The sequence below is a fragment of the Vigna radiata genome, unplaced genomic scaffold (assembly GCF_000741045.1).
Source record: "Vigna radiata var. radiata cultivar VC1973A unplaced genomic scaffold, Vradiata_ver6 scaffold_310, whole genome shotgun sequence".
Taxonomy (NCBI): domain Eukaryota; kingdom Viridiplantae; phylum Streptophyta; class Magnoliopsida; order Fabales; family Fabaceae; genus Vigna; species Vigna radiata.
The window spans coordinates 116,684-133,218 of record NW_014542572.1 but is presented as its reverse complement, the minus strand read 5'-3'; the positions used below and the strand labels follow the sequence as shown (position 1 = coordinate 133,218).

Here is a 16,535-nt window from a genome sequence, read left to right as displayed (position 1 = left end):
TACAGGTCAAACTTGTCCAAAGAAAAATTTGACACAAACTTCAGAAAATGTGTTTGTATTCACGTTTGTTTCGCTTTCAACGTAAGTAATACTATATTTTTGAGAGACGTTTTCTCCAGCTAAGAAATTTATAAACCAAATCACAAATAGGAAAAAAAGAAGTTTGGCCATGCCAGAAATTGAGGAATTTAGTATCAGCCGTTACCGATTTCATGTTCTTTTTTTTTCACTCAACGGTAGCAGTTACAGAAATCCAACGTTAAAACCGTGAGCTTCATGGTGTAACTCTTATTCTCCTCTTTGCTGTCCAGACACAGGAAAACTCTGGTTCAGTGAAAGCACAGAGCTTCGAGAGTGTCAAGCGATGAAAAAAGTTCTTCTAATGTTTGTTCTTACTAAGATTCTACTGTTCTTTTTGTGCACCTCCACTGCAATTGACTCTATATCCCAATTTAAACCACTTTCTGTAGGCAATACATTGGTTTCTGAAGAGGGTACTTTTGAATTGGGTTTCTTCCGTCCAGGACGTGCTGCAGATCTTTACTTGGGGATATGGTACAAGTCAATACCTGTGAAGACTGTTGTGTGGGTTGCAAACAGAGGCAAGCCAGTAAAAGGCAACTCAAGTGTGTTGCATATTAACAGTGAGGGAAATCTTGAGCTTGTTAACCATAATGGGGTTGTGGCTTGGTCAGCAAACTCCACAAAGAAGGTTCAGAATCCCATTGTCCAGCTTTTAAATTCTGGAAATTTGGTAGTGAGAGATGAAGGAGACCAAGATCCTGAAAGCTACTTGTGGCAAAGCTTTGATTACCCTTCTGATACACTTTTACCAGGAATGAAGCTGGGATGGGACTTAAGAACCGGCCTTGAGCGGCGTGTATCTGCTTGGAAGAATTGGGATGATCCATCACCAGGTGATTTCAGTTGGGGTATCTCTCTCGAAGGATTTCCTCAAGTGATGATGTGGAAGGGGTCAAAGGTGTTTTACCGTGGTGGTCATTGGAATGGTCTTGGATTCAGTGGTGCCCCAGAATTGAAGGCAAATCCAGTTTTTGAGTTCAAGTTTGTTTCCAACGAGAATGAGGTGTACTACACCTACAGCCTCACGAATGAGTCTATCATTTCAAGGATTGTTATGAACCAATCTATTTCCACTCGCCAAAGGTACATATGGATTGAAGATGCTCAAGCTTGGAGGATTTATGCATCTGTACCGAGAGATAACTGTGATTCCTACAATATCTGTGGATCAAATGGGAATTGCGTAATTGGTGATTCTCCAGTGTGCCACTGTTTAAGTGGATTTAAACCAAGATTTCCGAAGCACTGGGACATGATGGACTGGACTCAAGGATGTTTTCTCTCTGAAGAATGGAACTGTGAGGAAAGAAAGAAACATGGGTTTGTTAAATTTAATCAGCTGAAAGCTCCAGATACTTCAAATTCTTGGGTCAATGAGAGTATGAGTCTCACTGAGTGCAGGGATAAATGCTTGGCGAATTGTTCTTGTAATGCTTATGCAAATACAGATGTTAGAGGAGGAGGTAAGGGCTGTTTGATGTGGTTTGGTGATCTCAGGGATATCAGAGAGTTTTCTGCTGGTGGTTGGGATTTATATGTTAGAACTAAAATTTTAGAATCAGGTAAGGTCTTCACTTAATATCTCTCAGGTTATAGTATATTTACTTTTACTGAACTTGCTCTGCTTTTGTCATAATTTTAATAGTTTTCAATGATTCAGAATTTACTCTGCTCTCTCAATTCTATATAAATCATGAAGGTGAGAAAAAAAATTATAACATGAAGGTGGTGGCAGTAGTCCTCACAACAGCCGCAGTTGTTGCAGCCATTCTAGCTTTGTACCAATTTGGAAAGAGAATGAAAAAGTTCAGAGGTAGCTTCCTTACTCTTGTATTTATTTCAAGGACTTGCCAGTTATATACACAACAATAATATCAATTTTTCTTTAATATTTTACTTAATGCACTTAAAATTTTATATACTATTTTTATTATTATTTGATGGCCCGGGTATTAAAGCCATGCATGACATTTTCTTCACCTCTTTGAATATATTTACAACCAAATCACATTGCACAAGAGTTTAAACATCCCCTAACAAAGTTCCTTCTTTTTTTTTTTCTTCTCTTGGTAGTTGTATTTTTTAAGTTGATGCAAATAACAACGCAGTGTAATTTGTGCTTGTCACAGGCACAGAAAGAAACATATATTTCAATTTTCAATTCTATCGATAGAGTAAACCTCAAATTGTTCTGCACTTTTCCTAGAGAAAAAAAAAAAATATGGATAATTTTCCGGTTCTGAGTTTAACGGAATATTATATTTCCAGCTTGTGAATCAAGTAATTCCTTGATAGTAGATAATAATAAAGATGAGGAAGAGCTTGAGCTTCCTTTCTTTGATCAAGCTGCAATCACCAAAGCAACTAATGGCTTCTCAATTAACAATAAGCTTGGAGAAGGTGGATTTGGGACAGTATATATGGTAATTATGCAGTATACTTCCCTGATTCAACATAAAATCCCAGAATTCATCTTATGAACCATATTAATATGAGGCCTATATGTGTGACACTATAGGGTACCCTAGCAGATGGGCAAGAAATTGCTGTGAAAAGACTCTCACAAAGTTCTGGACAAGGGTTTAATGAATTTAAGAATGAGGTCATATTGATAGCCAAACTTCAGCATCGGAACCTAGTTAAGCTTGTTGGTTGTTGCATTGAAGGAGAGGAGAAGATGCTTATCTATGAATACATGCCCAACAAAAGCCTTGACTCCTTTATATTTGGTTCTAATCTCTCGACTTCTTTTTCAATTTAATTTTCATTTTCTTCTAGAATTTTTCCTCCTCCAGTTTCTCTTTCACAAAACTCTTTCCTGTTATTTTTTTCAAATATTTTTCCAGAGAATGAGTTAGCAATGTTATTAATCTGGCAGATCAGGCAAAGGCTAAAATTTTAGATTGGTCTAAACGCTTCAATATTATTTGTGGAGTTGCGCGAGGACTTCTGTATCTTCATCAAGATTCCAGGTTGAGAATTATACATAGAGACCTCAAAGCAAGTAATGTTCTACTTGATCATGAGTTCAACCCAAAAATATCTGATTTTGGCATGGCTAGAACTTTTGGGGGAGATCAGATTGAAGGAAATACAAAAAGGGTGGTTGGAACATAGTAAGTTAATATCTCAACAGAATTTGCAATCTGCATCTACCACTACACAGTGTTCTTCTGAACTTCTAAACCATACTTTTAATGATTTTGTTCAGTGGTTACATGGCACCTGAATATGCCATTTATGGTCTATTCTCAGTGAAATCTGATGTCTTCAGCTTTGGTGTACTAATGCTAGAGATAGTAAGTGGAAAGAAGAACAGAGGTTTTTCACATTCAAATAATAGTATTAACCTTATTGGACAAGTAAGTGTGAAACTAAAAAGGACATGATTCTTTTTTTGTTTACAAGCAATAAATATTAGTAATGACATGTCTGTTACACTGTTTAGGCATGGAGATTTTGGAAAGAAACCAGACCTTTGGACTTACTTGATTCATGCATGGAGAATTCATCTGTTCTGTCAGGAGCATTGCGTTGTATCCATATCAGTCTTTTATGTGTCCAACAGCATCCTGAGGATAGGCCAAACATGTCCACTGTGGTAGTGATGCTGAGCAGTGAGAGTTCCCTACCTCAACCTAAGGAGCCTGGTTTCCTTATGGAGAAGGAGAAAATTTTTCTTGGAGCAGAGTCCTCTACCAAGCACCTGTTTTCTTCTACCAATGATATAAGTCTTACCATGTTAGAGCCTCGGTAGTGCACTGTTTGCCTCATATATTTTTAGGGAAGAGAATAGCTATGCTAATAAATTGACTAATTTATACTTGGATATTAGGAAATATTTTTAATGGAACACTTAATCTGTGATCAATTCAGAATATTTTTTTCATGACAGATATCAACTTCCTATCTCTAGAAAATTTTAGCCTCTTTAGGAAGTTTAGTTGTAATTTCTGTTCATGGGTTTGGTTTGACCTTCTGTTTAATTTTGTTTTAATAATATTTTTCTTGTGATAGTAAATGATAGATGTATATTGGAATATCAACATATCTAAGATGCCAAAGTATATAATGATGGCTAGCATAACCTTCTATAAGAAAAAAGAAAAAAAAAACATGTAAGAAAAACTAGTAAGAATTCATAAGAACGTGAATTCAAATGCTAATTAACACTTCCTCCCAAGGGCTTGCCAATTATATACACAATAAGAATATCAATTTTTTTAATGCTTTATTGAATGCACTTAAAATTTTATATACTGTTGTCATTATTATTTGGCGACAGGGTAATAAAGCCATGCATGACATTTTCCCTACCTCATTGATTATATTTACAACCAAATCACAATGCAAAGGATTTATCTACTCAAACTCTACTAAATCTTACTATACAAGAGCCTTATAACAGTTTAAACATCCATTCACAAATATTCCATTTTTTCTTCTTCTTTTGGTAGTTGCATTGTTTAAGTTGATGCTAATAGCAACACTGTAATTTGTGCTTGTCACAGGCACAGCAAGAGACATATATATATATATATATATATATATATATATATATATATATATATATATATATATATATATATATATATATATATATTTTGTCTTTTTTTCTCAATTCTATCAATGGACTAAAATTATAGATATTTTACCGGTTCTATAGTTTAACGGAATGTTATATTCTCAGCTTGTGAATCAAGTAACTCCTTGTTAGTAGAGAAATAATAAAGAAACTAATTTGGTTGGTTTTACTTTAATCGCGTCACTGAAAACTAAAATGACAAGAAAGTTGGTGAAAATAATAACATTTGATGAATTTGACAGAGTTTTAGTCAAAGTAGATTTCTAAACCTTTTAAATTACAAGTGGAGTTACTCTAAAGATTCTATCTTCATCAATATGCAACAATGAGAATTATACATAAAGATCATAAAACAGATAACGTTTTAATGAATTGAATTAAAAGACTTTAGCTTCATCGATGTTTAACGGTGAAATTGAATTAAAAGTAGAATACAAGGTTCGCAGTAAGTACTTTATCGGTCATATGAAGTTTATTAAATATTACACATTGATTAAATGGAAAATTAAATATTTTTCTTCCAATGGTTGTGCCCTCCAATATGCGTATTCTTAACCAAATCTTATGTATGTACCTGTGGCATCTTATCATTAATGGACATAGCAGACGAAGTTATGATTAACTAGAAATTAAATGGCATACGAATGAAATTCATAGAACAACATATTTATTGCATCCAACCATCATCATCAACAGCTGCATTGATAGCATAATAACGAGGTTTAAGGTACAAACATACACACAATACTAAATTTTACAGACAAAAGACAAACTCCTGGTGCGGATCGAAGATGGACTAAAGAACAACTTCTGTCTGATAGGCAGTGTCCACAGCTAAATTGGGTACCCATAAAATTTCTTTGGTGCCAAGGAAATGGCAAACAGGGTTAGTTCCAGGATCAACTCCCATAATTTGATTAAGCATTTGATGATTCATGCCTGAAGTATCTGAGTGGCAAATAGCAAGTGCCTGAGTTTGGGTTTCATCAGCAGCCACAAGTGAAACCATGAAAGCTGATGTTCCACACACTTCATGACAGTAAAACACCACGGTTTGGAAATTGAGCCCATGACACATCACTGCTTTGTCTCCAAGATTATGCACTCCTTCCACAGTGTATTGCTCTTGCTTATTCACAAAGGAACTGGACAGTACTTGAATGTTTTTTCCCAGCTTTGAAATGGCAAAACCGATTAATGTTCCCAAGGATTTTGCACAAAACTTGTGTTCTCCCTCTATAGATTCTCTCTTGATGCATAGCTCATCAAAAGTATCCTTCTTTATCAGTGTCTTTAACTTTCCTTAACCATGCGAGTAAACTCACAGGTTCCTCAAAGAGACCCTTGCTGAACTGTACGTTCATGGTTTTGCCAGGGTGAAGGTCATGCTCATAGAAAAAGGTTTTCGGGTACTCTGTATCATCAATTTTAGTAGGGTGATCTTGGATTTCAACACCTGTGTCATAATAATCGAAAAATACAACTTTTTTTTATCTTTACTTCACAAACAATAATCAATCAGTGCTTACATGCTTTGAACAGGGTTGAGAATTAATGAATCAGTAATCTAGAGTTGAGAATTAATGAATATGCAACCAACCTGAAGTGATAGGCTTTAGAAGCTCTTGAAGTGCAGTGGGAATGGGAGTGTTTGGCCAAACAGCTTGCCAGTAATCTTCCTCTGAAACCCTTGATTGAGCATGGCTTTCTCCACCGAGAGCAAGCTGCCACAACATGCATGCATTCTCTCATAATTAACTCTCAAGTCTTAATGAACAATATCATTTCATAGTCTGATTATCATGTTTAAGTTAACACGAATGAAAAACTAGTAAGAATTGATAAGAACGTAAAAGTTTTCAAATCAAAGACTTTATAATCCTTATTTGCGAGGGAGAGTGGAAAATTTGTGATCCAAACTTTTTCCAATCATGACATATATAATGGCTTTTGGATTGTTTGCAGTTAGAAAGACTAGATTTAAATTTTACAGTGTTAATAATAATATTAAAATTAAAAATAGAGTTATATATAAATATAATTTTATAGCATTTAGATAATGACACACAGTAAAATTTCATATTTTGTATATACAATTATTAAACAATGTTTAGATTAATAGTTATAATAACCATAATTTTAACAAATTATATATTGAACCAGACTTAATAAAATGGTAATAAATTTAAATAATTTTAGGGTTAAATATATTTTTAGTCTCTATACTTTGGGGCGATTTTAATTTTAGTCCCTCTTTCAAACTATGATACAATTTAGTCCTTCAACCTTAGAAAACTCACTCTGGTTTTAATCTTTTTTACCAAAAATGTTTGACACATTTTTGCTTCAATGTTAACTGAGAAACGCTTTTAAAACAGCAAATAAAGTTAAAAAAAATTGGTAAAAAGGACTAAAACCAGAATTTTCTAAAGTTGAAGGACTAAATTGTACCATAGTTTGAAAGATAGACTAAAACCAAAATCGCTCCAAAGTATAGGGACTAAAAACATATTTAACCCATAATTTTAAAACACTATCAATTAAATATAATATCAGAACTTCATATATATCAAAATTAAGAAAACATAGTTTTATTTGTTCTTAAATTATAAATAAAAGTTCAAATAAAATATCAATTATAATATAATAATTGAATTTAAATTTCAAGAAAAATTGTTAATGTCTCTTAACAATAACAAGTTTATTGTACGATAAAAGAATAAAATAACAAATTAATATAAAATAGTTGTCTTTTAACTTTTTGTTAACTTTGTATTACCTTTAATATTATCTTATTTTATCTCTTAATTAATTTAGGAAAAGTTATAATAAGTAACTCTTTATACTGTTACAGAGGACAACAAGGTAAACGCAGGAAACAGGAACTATGGAAGCTACACGTATTGGCTGAGTCATCGTCAGTGATGAAGATGTGTCGTTGCCAGGCTTCAATAGATGGCTACCAACCTTTGTTAAAAGAGGCCTGCGCATATTTGTCGGCATAATTATATATATATATATATATATATATATATATATATTAGATGTCAATAATAAATATGCAATTTCATTCTTTAATTAATAGAATAATTTTCAATAATTTTTAATATTAAAACATCTTAACATCTCTTTTAATTTTATTTTCGATAGAGATGAACCTAAAAAAATAGCAATATACGTGTTTTTGTATGGAAATCAATCTTTTATGTAATTTTTATATAATATTTCTTTAATTTTAACATTTTTAATTTGGCTTTCCACAATATTGTTTATGGTTTATTTAGAAGCAAAATTTCATAACAATATATGCTACTAGTAATAAATTTATCTTAATTAAACCATTTTAATGAATTAATTTATAAAATATAATTATCTTAATGTAACATTTTAGTAGAATAAAATTATCAAAATAAAACATTACATACATGATAACTTACGAGGAAAATACAAACTACTAGAGCAGAAGACTCTATCCTTAAAGAGTAAAATTTTCTATTCGGATGTTTCTCTCTCAACAAGAAAAAAAAATAGATCTATGAAAGATGTCATCCCTAAGCTCACACCAGTTAAGGTGATTATTGCAATAGAGAAAACAACATATAGACAAACAAACACAGAAGCAAGAGTAAGCTAGATATCAAACAATACATATCACCTATATACTTAACATGCAAAGACTTAGACTAACTAATTCGGATATTGTACGGAATGTAGAGTTCTAGGGATTCCTGCACTAGTGTGGTGGAATAGCTAAACTACCCCAAGCTACCACACTAGGTTAGTCCTACAAAGGCCCTTTTACCAACTAGAGAAAGGCACCTCAAGTTCGGACTTCCTGCTATTCTCACCACATGACTCGTCACTCTCTACTTGAGCATGGATGATTATTAGAATTTCAAGATAAACCCCAGCAAAACTCTGGCCATTCATACTATCAATACTTGAAACCATACCGAAGGAGTTCTCCATGGAACCCATCTTACCAACCGTGAAACCATTGATATCACTTCACCTTTAATCCACTTGAAACCATACTTATATTCATATACTTTCACATTGAATCACAACACATAACATTGATAATCATATAATCTCATAATTACTTTTACATCATTCACAAAGTCAAAACATAATTTAAAGTTATCATAAAACAAAGAAATATTCAAAACAGGTTCTGAAATAGTCACTCAGCGCACCAAACACGTTGTGCGAAAAAAAAAACAGTAGGTTCTGCTCACTCACCTCTCGCTCAGTGCACCAAGTTTGTTCGCTCAGTTAAAGCCCACTCGCTCAGCGCACCAAGTCGGTTGGCTCAATGAGACTACATAATTCTACAACACCAAAATTGGAGAATTTGCACATTTCAACCACTCCTGACCAATTTTATGCACATTTCCCAACTTCTAACACTCCTAGATTGTATTATACCATCAATTAGACTTAGAAAACTTCATATAACCATCCTTAACTCGTTTTTAAGTGACTACTACAAGGTTATACTCCATAACTTACACAAATCTCACTTTCTATACCCAACTTGGATTCTACTAGTTTTAGCTTATTTCTAAAGAAGTTAGGGACTTCAACAAGTCCCAACAGACTCAAGAGGGAAACAGATCCGCTGGCGTTGAGCGCCCTAGGATGTGCGCTCAGCGACCTAGTTCTTACTTTGGCACACTTGAATTTTCTTCTACCCTTCTCCATGGGCTAGTATGTCTCTTGTTGATCCTTCTGGTAGGTCTCCTGGCTTCCACTCAAAGCGGATGAATAAGGTTTGTCCTTCTGGGTTTAGCTCTTCCAAATCTTGTTGGAGTTTCCTAGCCATGCTCTGAGTAATGGGTCCATGACTAGTCTTGGGACCCAAGTCATCATACTTTATGAGTTCAAAATGGCTTTTATATGTCTTTAGCATATTCAAAAAATCTTGTCCATTGATTATATCCTCATATAGAACCAAAGTAGTTTTTCATTACATTAATCCCGATTAAATTTGATAATGATCACTATTGCTGAGAGAACCAAATGATAGGGACTCATAATGAAATGTGTACCATCAAAATTAAATTAAGGTGACCTTATAATCTTTATAAATGTGTTAGACTGTATGAGCTCAAAATGACCATTATATGCTTCAAAAGATTTCGTCCATCATTAGTGCAACAAAGAAAACCGACAACGGTTTTTTTTACAATAGGCTTCGATTTCTGAACCGAGGCATATATGGGCGAGGTAAAAGGGTGGGGACTTTTGGCCTCGGTTCCAACCGAGGTAATATCTTGATGGCTACTGCCTCGGTTCTTCAGCAACCGAAGTAGTAAAGAAGAGAAAAGGGGGGAGGGGGGGGAGGGGATATTACCTTGGTTCAACCGAGGTAATAACGTGGGGATATGGCAGCGGTTCTAGCTTGAACTATTGCCAAAGCCTTTTTTTTTTTTTTAAATTCTCATGTAACCTATGACATTGGTTGTGTCTAAACTGAAGCCATAGGCAGGCTTTCTACCTTGGTTTTGGCCACAACCGAGGCCTATTCTCTTGTAATTTTTTTTAATAGCAGGTTTGTTTTTGTGATATCCACTATCACAAAACCAGACCTGCATATCAAAAAATATCATAACAACACAGATTCAACAAAATCAACACAATAGACAATATTTACATCACATAATGTACAAAATCTAATAACTATAAATCAACATGTTCAATGTATTTTACATCTAATAACTAAATGACATAGATTCATCATGAAATGTATAACATGAAAATTACGTAAAGGTAACATATAAACGTCTATTTTCAATTGGTTCTTATTTTATCTCAATGAGATCCATATAATAAATTTAATATCTGAGTAAAATCCATATATATAAAACCAAATATGTCCAAAAGACAATGTATGCATACATAAAATCAAACATAATTCAAAACACATAAAAGTGACTAACTCCCACTAAATCATAAATTCTTCAAACTCATAAAACACTTATATGAGCAACATGCTCCTAAAAGACTTTAGGTGGAAGTTCCTTAGTAAAAGGATGTCATCAAGGCTAACTGTTTTATAGAAATATGTTCACTTTGTACCCTTTCTTTAGCAACCAGGAACTTGATGTTATAACATGATTTAACTTGCTTGAGCTCCTATTGTTATTACAGCTTAACTTAAGTGGTTTTTTAATTCCTTCCTCAATGTACAATCTTATGACAAAATTACTCAACCATATTCCTTGATGTGATTCCTCATAGTATGTCACAAAATTTGTAGTCATAATGGATGGAGTCGTAAGGGTTTGCTTGGTGTTGGACCAAGAAACCACACCACCAGCTAGCATAAATATGTGATACGAATTGGATCTTAAACAATCTTTGGATCATGTAAATGTAAGTCAGAGTATGCAATGATCTCTAATTGATTTGACTTTTTATATGTGAGCATATAATTTTTTGCTCTTTTGAAATGTCTCATAACTCTTTTGGCTGCTTTACAATGATTCATTCCTAGATTGCTTAAATATTTGCCTTATAACTCAACAATGTATTCTATATTTATATGTGTACATATTTGGACATACATCAAACTCCCTATAGCTAATGCATAGGGAATATTCTACATATCCTGAATTTTCAAATTACTTTTTGAGCATTGATCGAGATTGAACTTGTCTCCCTTAGCAATTGGAGTATCTTCAAATTTACATGTATTTGCTCTTACTTGATTTGTGATACACGCAATCATCAACAACATTCATTTCGAAACCAAAAGAAAGAGTCACTTGATAAAATTTTTGGTACCATATTTTTTGTCACATTGTGGTACCATATTATTTTGCCCATAAATGAATTTTATCAATTTGGAAACCATATTATTTGAATCTCTTGACGCAGTTTTCTAGTTGCACCATATAAATCATCTCATTAATGTTGGTATTGAGAAACGTTGTTTTAACATTCATTTGATGAAATTTCAAATCCTAATGTGCAACACGAATCATTATTGTTCTAAAAGAGTATTTTTGATGAAAATGGAGAGAAAATATTAATAAAATCAATCCCTTCCTTTTGAGTATAGCCCTTTACCACAAGACAAACCTTATACCTTTCACATTACCTTTGGAATCCCTTTTGATCTTAAATATCCACTTACAACTAATGGGTTTCATATCTTTTGATAATGGGACAAGTTCCTAAACCTTATTGTCTTACATGGATTTATACTCCTCATTTATTACTTCAATCCATTTTTTTGAATTAGGATCTTGCCTGTCTTGACGAAATTTTACTAAATCATTTTTCATCATACCATTATTTTCCTCATTTTCTTGGAGAAATACCACACAATCATCTTAAATAGAATTCTCCTTTCTCTCATGGATATCTACAAAGATGTTGACTCATGAAGCATAGGTTCTTGAGGATTTTGAGTTTGTTCTTCATAACCAACCAAATTGTCCTCAATGGGAGATTCAACAACAATATCTTGTAGATGTTCTAAACTTGCTTTATCAAAAGCAACTGTATAGAATTTTCACTAATTCTTCCTTAAGACAAAGTCTCTAACCTAATTCTTTCCTTCAAATTCAATATCCTCAAAGAATATGACAATTTCCGTATAAAATATTGTCTTTAATTTAAGATCATAGAATTTATAGCCTTAATCTCGTTATTTGGGTCAATTTACCTTTAACGCGTTCAACACAAACATCAAAGTTTGTGAAGTCAATGAAATCTAAGATCTCATTCGACACAAGTCATTCAACTCTATTTGTAAATATGAGACTTAAATATCTATGTCTAAATGTTCTTAAATGAATATTGTTAATTTTATACTTAGTACCACACGATTCTATATTTAAGGATTTATCATACAAAGTCATCGTATCAAGAAATTATTAACAAAAATAATAATCAATTTCAATATTATTTAATTTTAAAAATAACTTAAATTCATTGTTTTCGAATGAACACAAATAATTTGATTTGTCTAAATAAAAACTGAAAGAACATTGTGTTATATATATATATATATATATATATATATATATATATATATATATATATAATAAAATTAAATATATTTTTTAGAACTTTGTTTTTTTAATAAGACCTATTAAAATATTAGTTTCTTAAATATACCTATTTTAATTTTCTGATTTAGAAAAAAATAAAAAAATTGAAAATTGAAATTAAAATAAAAATTCATAAATTCGTTTAAATAATTAATTAAAAATATTTATTTTAAATTTTAATTACTTAAAAAAAATAAATAAAATACAAAATAATTTAATATAATATTTTTAATTAATTACTATAATATTAATTAATTACTTTAAATTTTTAAATGATTTTAATTTTAATTAATATTTTTAATTAATTACTTTAAATTTTAATATTGTTCGAATTTTAATCATTTTTAAATTTTTTCGAATTTTAATTTTAATTTTAATTTTAATTAATTACTTTAAATTATGCTTACTTATCAACTGGAGATTAAAATTTCTCTTTTGACTTATAATGTAAAAATAAACCACCACTTCAACTATTGAATTATATGAATATTTGTAAAACAAAATTTGAAGTTATGATATATTAATTAAAATTAACTACTAATTTTATAGGAATTAACATGAAGTAATTTAATTATTTTATTAACATTAAGTACTTGACTATTTTTTTAAAAGACAAAAACTTTTGGATTATCTAAAACATAAAACATTTATACTAACATATTTCATAAAAAACACTTTACACCATAAATTTGGGTCATGTAACTTCCTATCTCCGTATAGGGCATTGATCCCTCCACCTCACCATTCCAATCTTATCCCTTCTTATATTCTTATTTTTTTATATTCCTATTATACCCTTAATTTAAATTTTAATTTGAATCTCCTATCATACAAAACTTATTTTTTTTCTCAAGTTGATCCCTCCACCCTCACATATCTGCTCTCTGTCTCATTATTTTTTTTTTTTAATTCTTTGTGCTCCCTCATTGTGAGGAATCGTGTAAAGGAAAGTCGTTGTGCATATTTCGTCTCCATGGTCGAAAGGTGCTCTGCATACAATTAAACTAATAAATTAAAAGTTAAAATTTAATTACTTATAAAATAAACTAAAAACTTAAAAATACAAAATCAGATCCTAAACGGATGTCGAGATCTGTTTGTCCCTGTCAAAATCCTTCTATGGATGAACGACATCCGGTTTAAGCTTGGACGTCTTCTTCCTCCTATCCACCCAGAAACATCAACAACAACGAAACATCCTGTCCATCCAAAAACATCAACAGCAACGAAACAGAAAATCTTAAACCCTATATCATCCTGAACCCGAAAGAAACTAATCTCTCGTAGACCAAAAGGCAGAACCACCATGGTGCACTGCCACACAACGCACACACCCGCCGCACCGCCGAACCGCCTCAACGCCGCACAGCCGTAATGCTGCACCGCCACACACCAAAAGTTAAAAGCACTGATGAGTGGAAGTGTTGGAATTTTCGAAAATGGAACACTCTCAGGGGCTTGTGGGTCATTGACGGATCAACCACCCTTCCACCTCAACTTGCTGCAAAATATTGCCTAAAGTTCATAGATATTATGCATGTTGTTATGTCAGTTTTGGTGTTTGCAGCAATTGCGTTGTTCGATCAAAATGTGTTGAATTGCTTCTTTCCAACACCCTCAACTGAGATACAGAAATCCTCACGGCATTGCCAGTGGGAATTGGCGTTTTCGGCAGCATGTTCTTTGTTGTGTTTCCTACACAGAGACATGGAATTGGCTTTCCCCTTTCAACAAATTAATAATCTTTTATATTCTTACACAACATGTATTTTGTGTTTCTTTCTCACCGATTCTGTAATTTAACGGGATGAATTCGGCTTGTGTCTGGAACAAATTACATATATTATTGGAACAATTGTTCAATGAATTGAATCTTGCCTTTATTATGTTAATATGTAGGTGTGGAACTTGGAGGGAGGTGAGAAGAATCTGAGAAGGAAGAGGTGGAGCTGCGTTGAAAGTGAAAGGTTATTTAGTAAATAGGGTTAAAAAAGTAAAAAAATAAAAATAAGAAAAAGTTAGTTTTGTAATTAAAAAAAATAAAAAAAAAATAGGGAGGTGTAGGTTTGAAATGGGGGTGAGGCATCAATGCCCCTCCCTATCTCTACCTGTTTTAGTAATAGGGTTGTATACGGCCTCAACATTTTTAAAAAGTGAAACCAAACAAAACACTTTATAAAATGGAACAATTAATTAAATCAATTAGTAAAATTAATCACTTTTTTTTAATAATAACCTTTTAGAGAATGTATAATTTCCCTTGACCATTATTTTTTATGATAAATCATTCATGTAACAATAACTTGAAATCAACAATCATCATACTAAAATGAGTAAATTTATATAAAAGGGGATTTTATTAATATTTAGCAAATTGAAAGTTTCAAATTTAAACATAGACATAATAAGAACTTAAAGAAAGAAATAAACTAAATTGTTTGATTCTAATATATTTAACTACTAATACTATTAACAGCTAATATTCAAAACAAAAAATCTTAACAAATTGCCTCCACAGCAAGCCTCTTCACCATATCTCTACAATTTGTAGGTCCGAAAGTTTTTTCTGAAACATCAATGATGCATGATTCTTTGCCCAGACAAGCCTATAAAATTGCAGACCGAATCAAGTTAATCCATCATCATTTAGTGCACACCATAACAAAAAAGAAACAAATGAAAAATGAATAAAAAGCTTACCTTTTTTACAATGGACAAAGCATCACTTTTGCTTTCGCAAGTGCCCTGTTTAAATGCTCCACATTCACCTTGTGGATTGCCAAAACTTGAAAACTTTATATCTGAAATGGGACGTCCATGGCAGGACAAATCCAAACTCTTGTTCTCATGAGTGTTTCCACAAGCCACCCAACAACAACGGTCTGGAAATTCACCAATGATGGATTGCCACCAATTTCCTCAAACAAAACCAATGTGTTCACATCGTCTTGAATAAATGACCGAGGAACATGATACCTAGATTAATCCAAACAATAATTGTTAGACACATATTATTGTTGGGTTTACAGAAAGAGAAGTTCATTTGAAACACACCAAATCCAATTAGATAGAAGTTACTATCAACCCAAAACTTGGACAAATTATATTCCCAACATTTATAACAAATAATTAACATTGGAGAAAGTGTGTATATGTATATAACCTACCATCTTTGTATGGGATTGCCACAATTGGTAACACATTTTTTGTCATCATATTTGCCAAGATAGTCACAAGGTTTGTCACTGCAACCTTCCTCACTTGCATCATAATTGGGCCATGTGCGACCAATATTATGGCCATTCACCCAAGCAAACCCTTTTCCCATTCCTTGCAAATCCACAACAACAGGCTCTGATCCGAGAGGAGCTTTGAAAGTGGTCTTCACAATTGTAAACAAATACATAAAATATTATCACTTTATTCAAAGAGGCTTCTAATTATATAGAATTGAAAAATAACTTACCTTGTACCAAGTCAACATTCTGTTTGTAGTTAGGTACACAGATTCCCATTTGGAAGCAGAAGCATATGGAGAATCTTCACTGAAGAATTTGTTATCCCAACCATGCAACCCAACCTTGTAAGACCATTTGTTTGAGGATAGATCTTTGACCACGGTTTCATCGTCTTTTCTACTGATTACACTCATGGGTCCAACAAGACCAGTGTTCCATTTATCATAGTTTGGTTCGTAGTTCTGTTTCACACATTACCATACATTAAATTATTTTCAATTAGCATGAGTAAATCATATGATATATTTGGAAAAAGTTCTTTAACAATAAGACTGATACCTGTAG

The 16,535-nt window shown here is 32.4% G+C and overlaps 1 protein-coding gene and 1 pseudogene across 3 annotated transcripts; one reads left to right on the top strand and one right to left on the bottom strand.

Annotated features, from left to right (window-relative positions):
* LOC106780437 (G-type lectin S-receptor-like serine/threonine-protein kinase At4g27290) lies at positions 1 to 4,391 on the top strand. Of its 3 annotated transcripts, none has more exons than XM_014668721.2 (7): positions 2 to 1,646; positions 1,745 to 1,897; positions 2,353 to 2,507; positions 2,603 to 2,813; positions 2,963 to 3,200; positions 3,296 to 3,446; positions 3,533 to 4,391. In XM_014668721.2, the coding sequence occupies exons 1-7, from the start codon at positions 365 to 367 to the stop codon at positions 3,839 to 3,841; spliced, it is 2,499 nt and encodes an 832-aa protein (XP_014524207.1). In that variant the 5' UTR covers positions 2 to 364; the 3' UTR covers positions 3,842 to 4,391. The 3 variants fall into 3 exon arrangements, with proteins under 3 accessions (XP_022632704.1, XP_014524207.1, XP_014524208.1); XM_014668722.2 differs by having other exon boundaries at positions 3 to 1,646; positions 1,784 to 1,897; XM_022776983.1 differs by lacking the exon at positions 3,533 to 4,391 and having other exon boundaries at positions 1 to 1,646; positions 3,340 to 3,447.
* A 919-nt stretch (positions 4,392 to 5,310) lies between these two features.
* Positions 5,311 to 6,563, bottom strand: LOC106780438 (annotated as a pseudogene).
* Between the last annotated feature and the right edge of the window lie 9,972 nt (positions 6,564 to 16,535).

What these genes read in the sequence shown, in the direction of transcription:
- LOC106780437 (XM_014668721.2), top strand. Translation starts at nt 365, where the DNA reads ATGAAAAAAGTTCTTCTAATGTTTGTTCTTACTAAGATTCTACTGTTC. An exon ending in GAGAATGAAAAAGTTCAGAG is followed by an intron (nt 1,898 to 2,352) that starts GTAGCTTCCTTA and finishes TTATATTTCCAG; the next exon opens with CTTGTGAATCAAGTAATTCC. An exon ending in CCTTGACTCCTTTATATTTG is followed by an intron (nt 2,814 to 2,962) that starts GTTCTAATCTCT and finishes TTAATCTGGCAG; the next exon opens with ATCAGGCAAAGGCTAAAATT.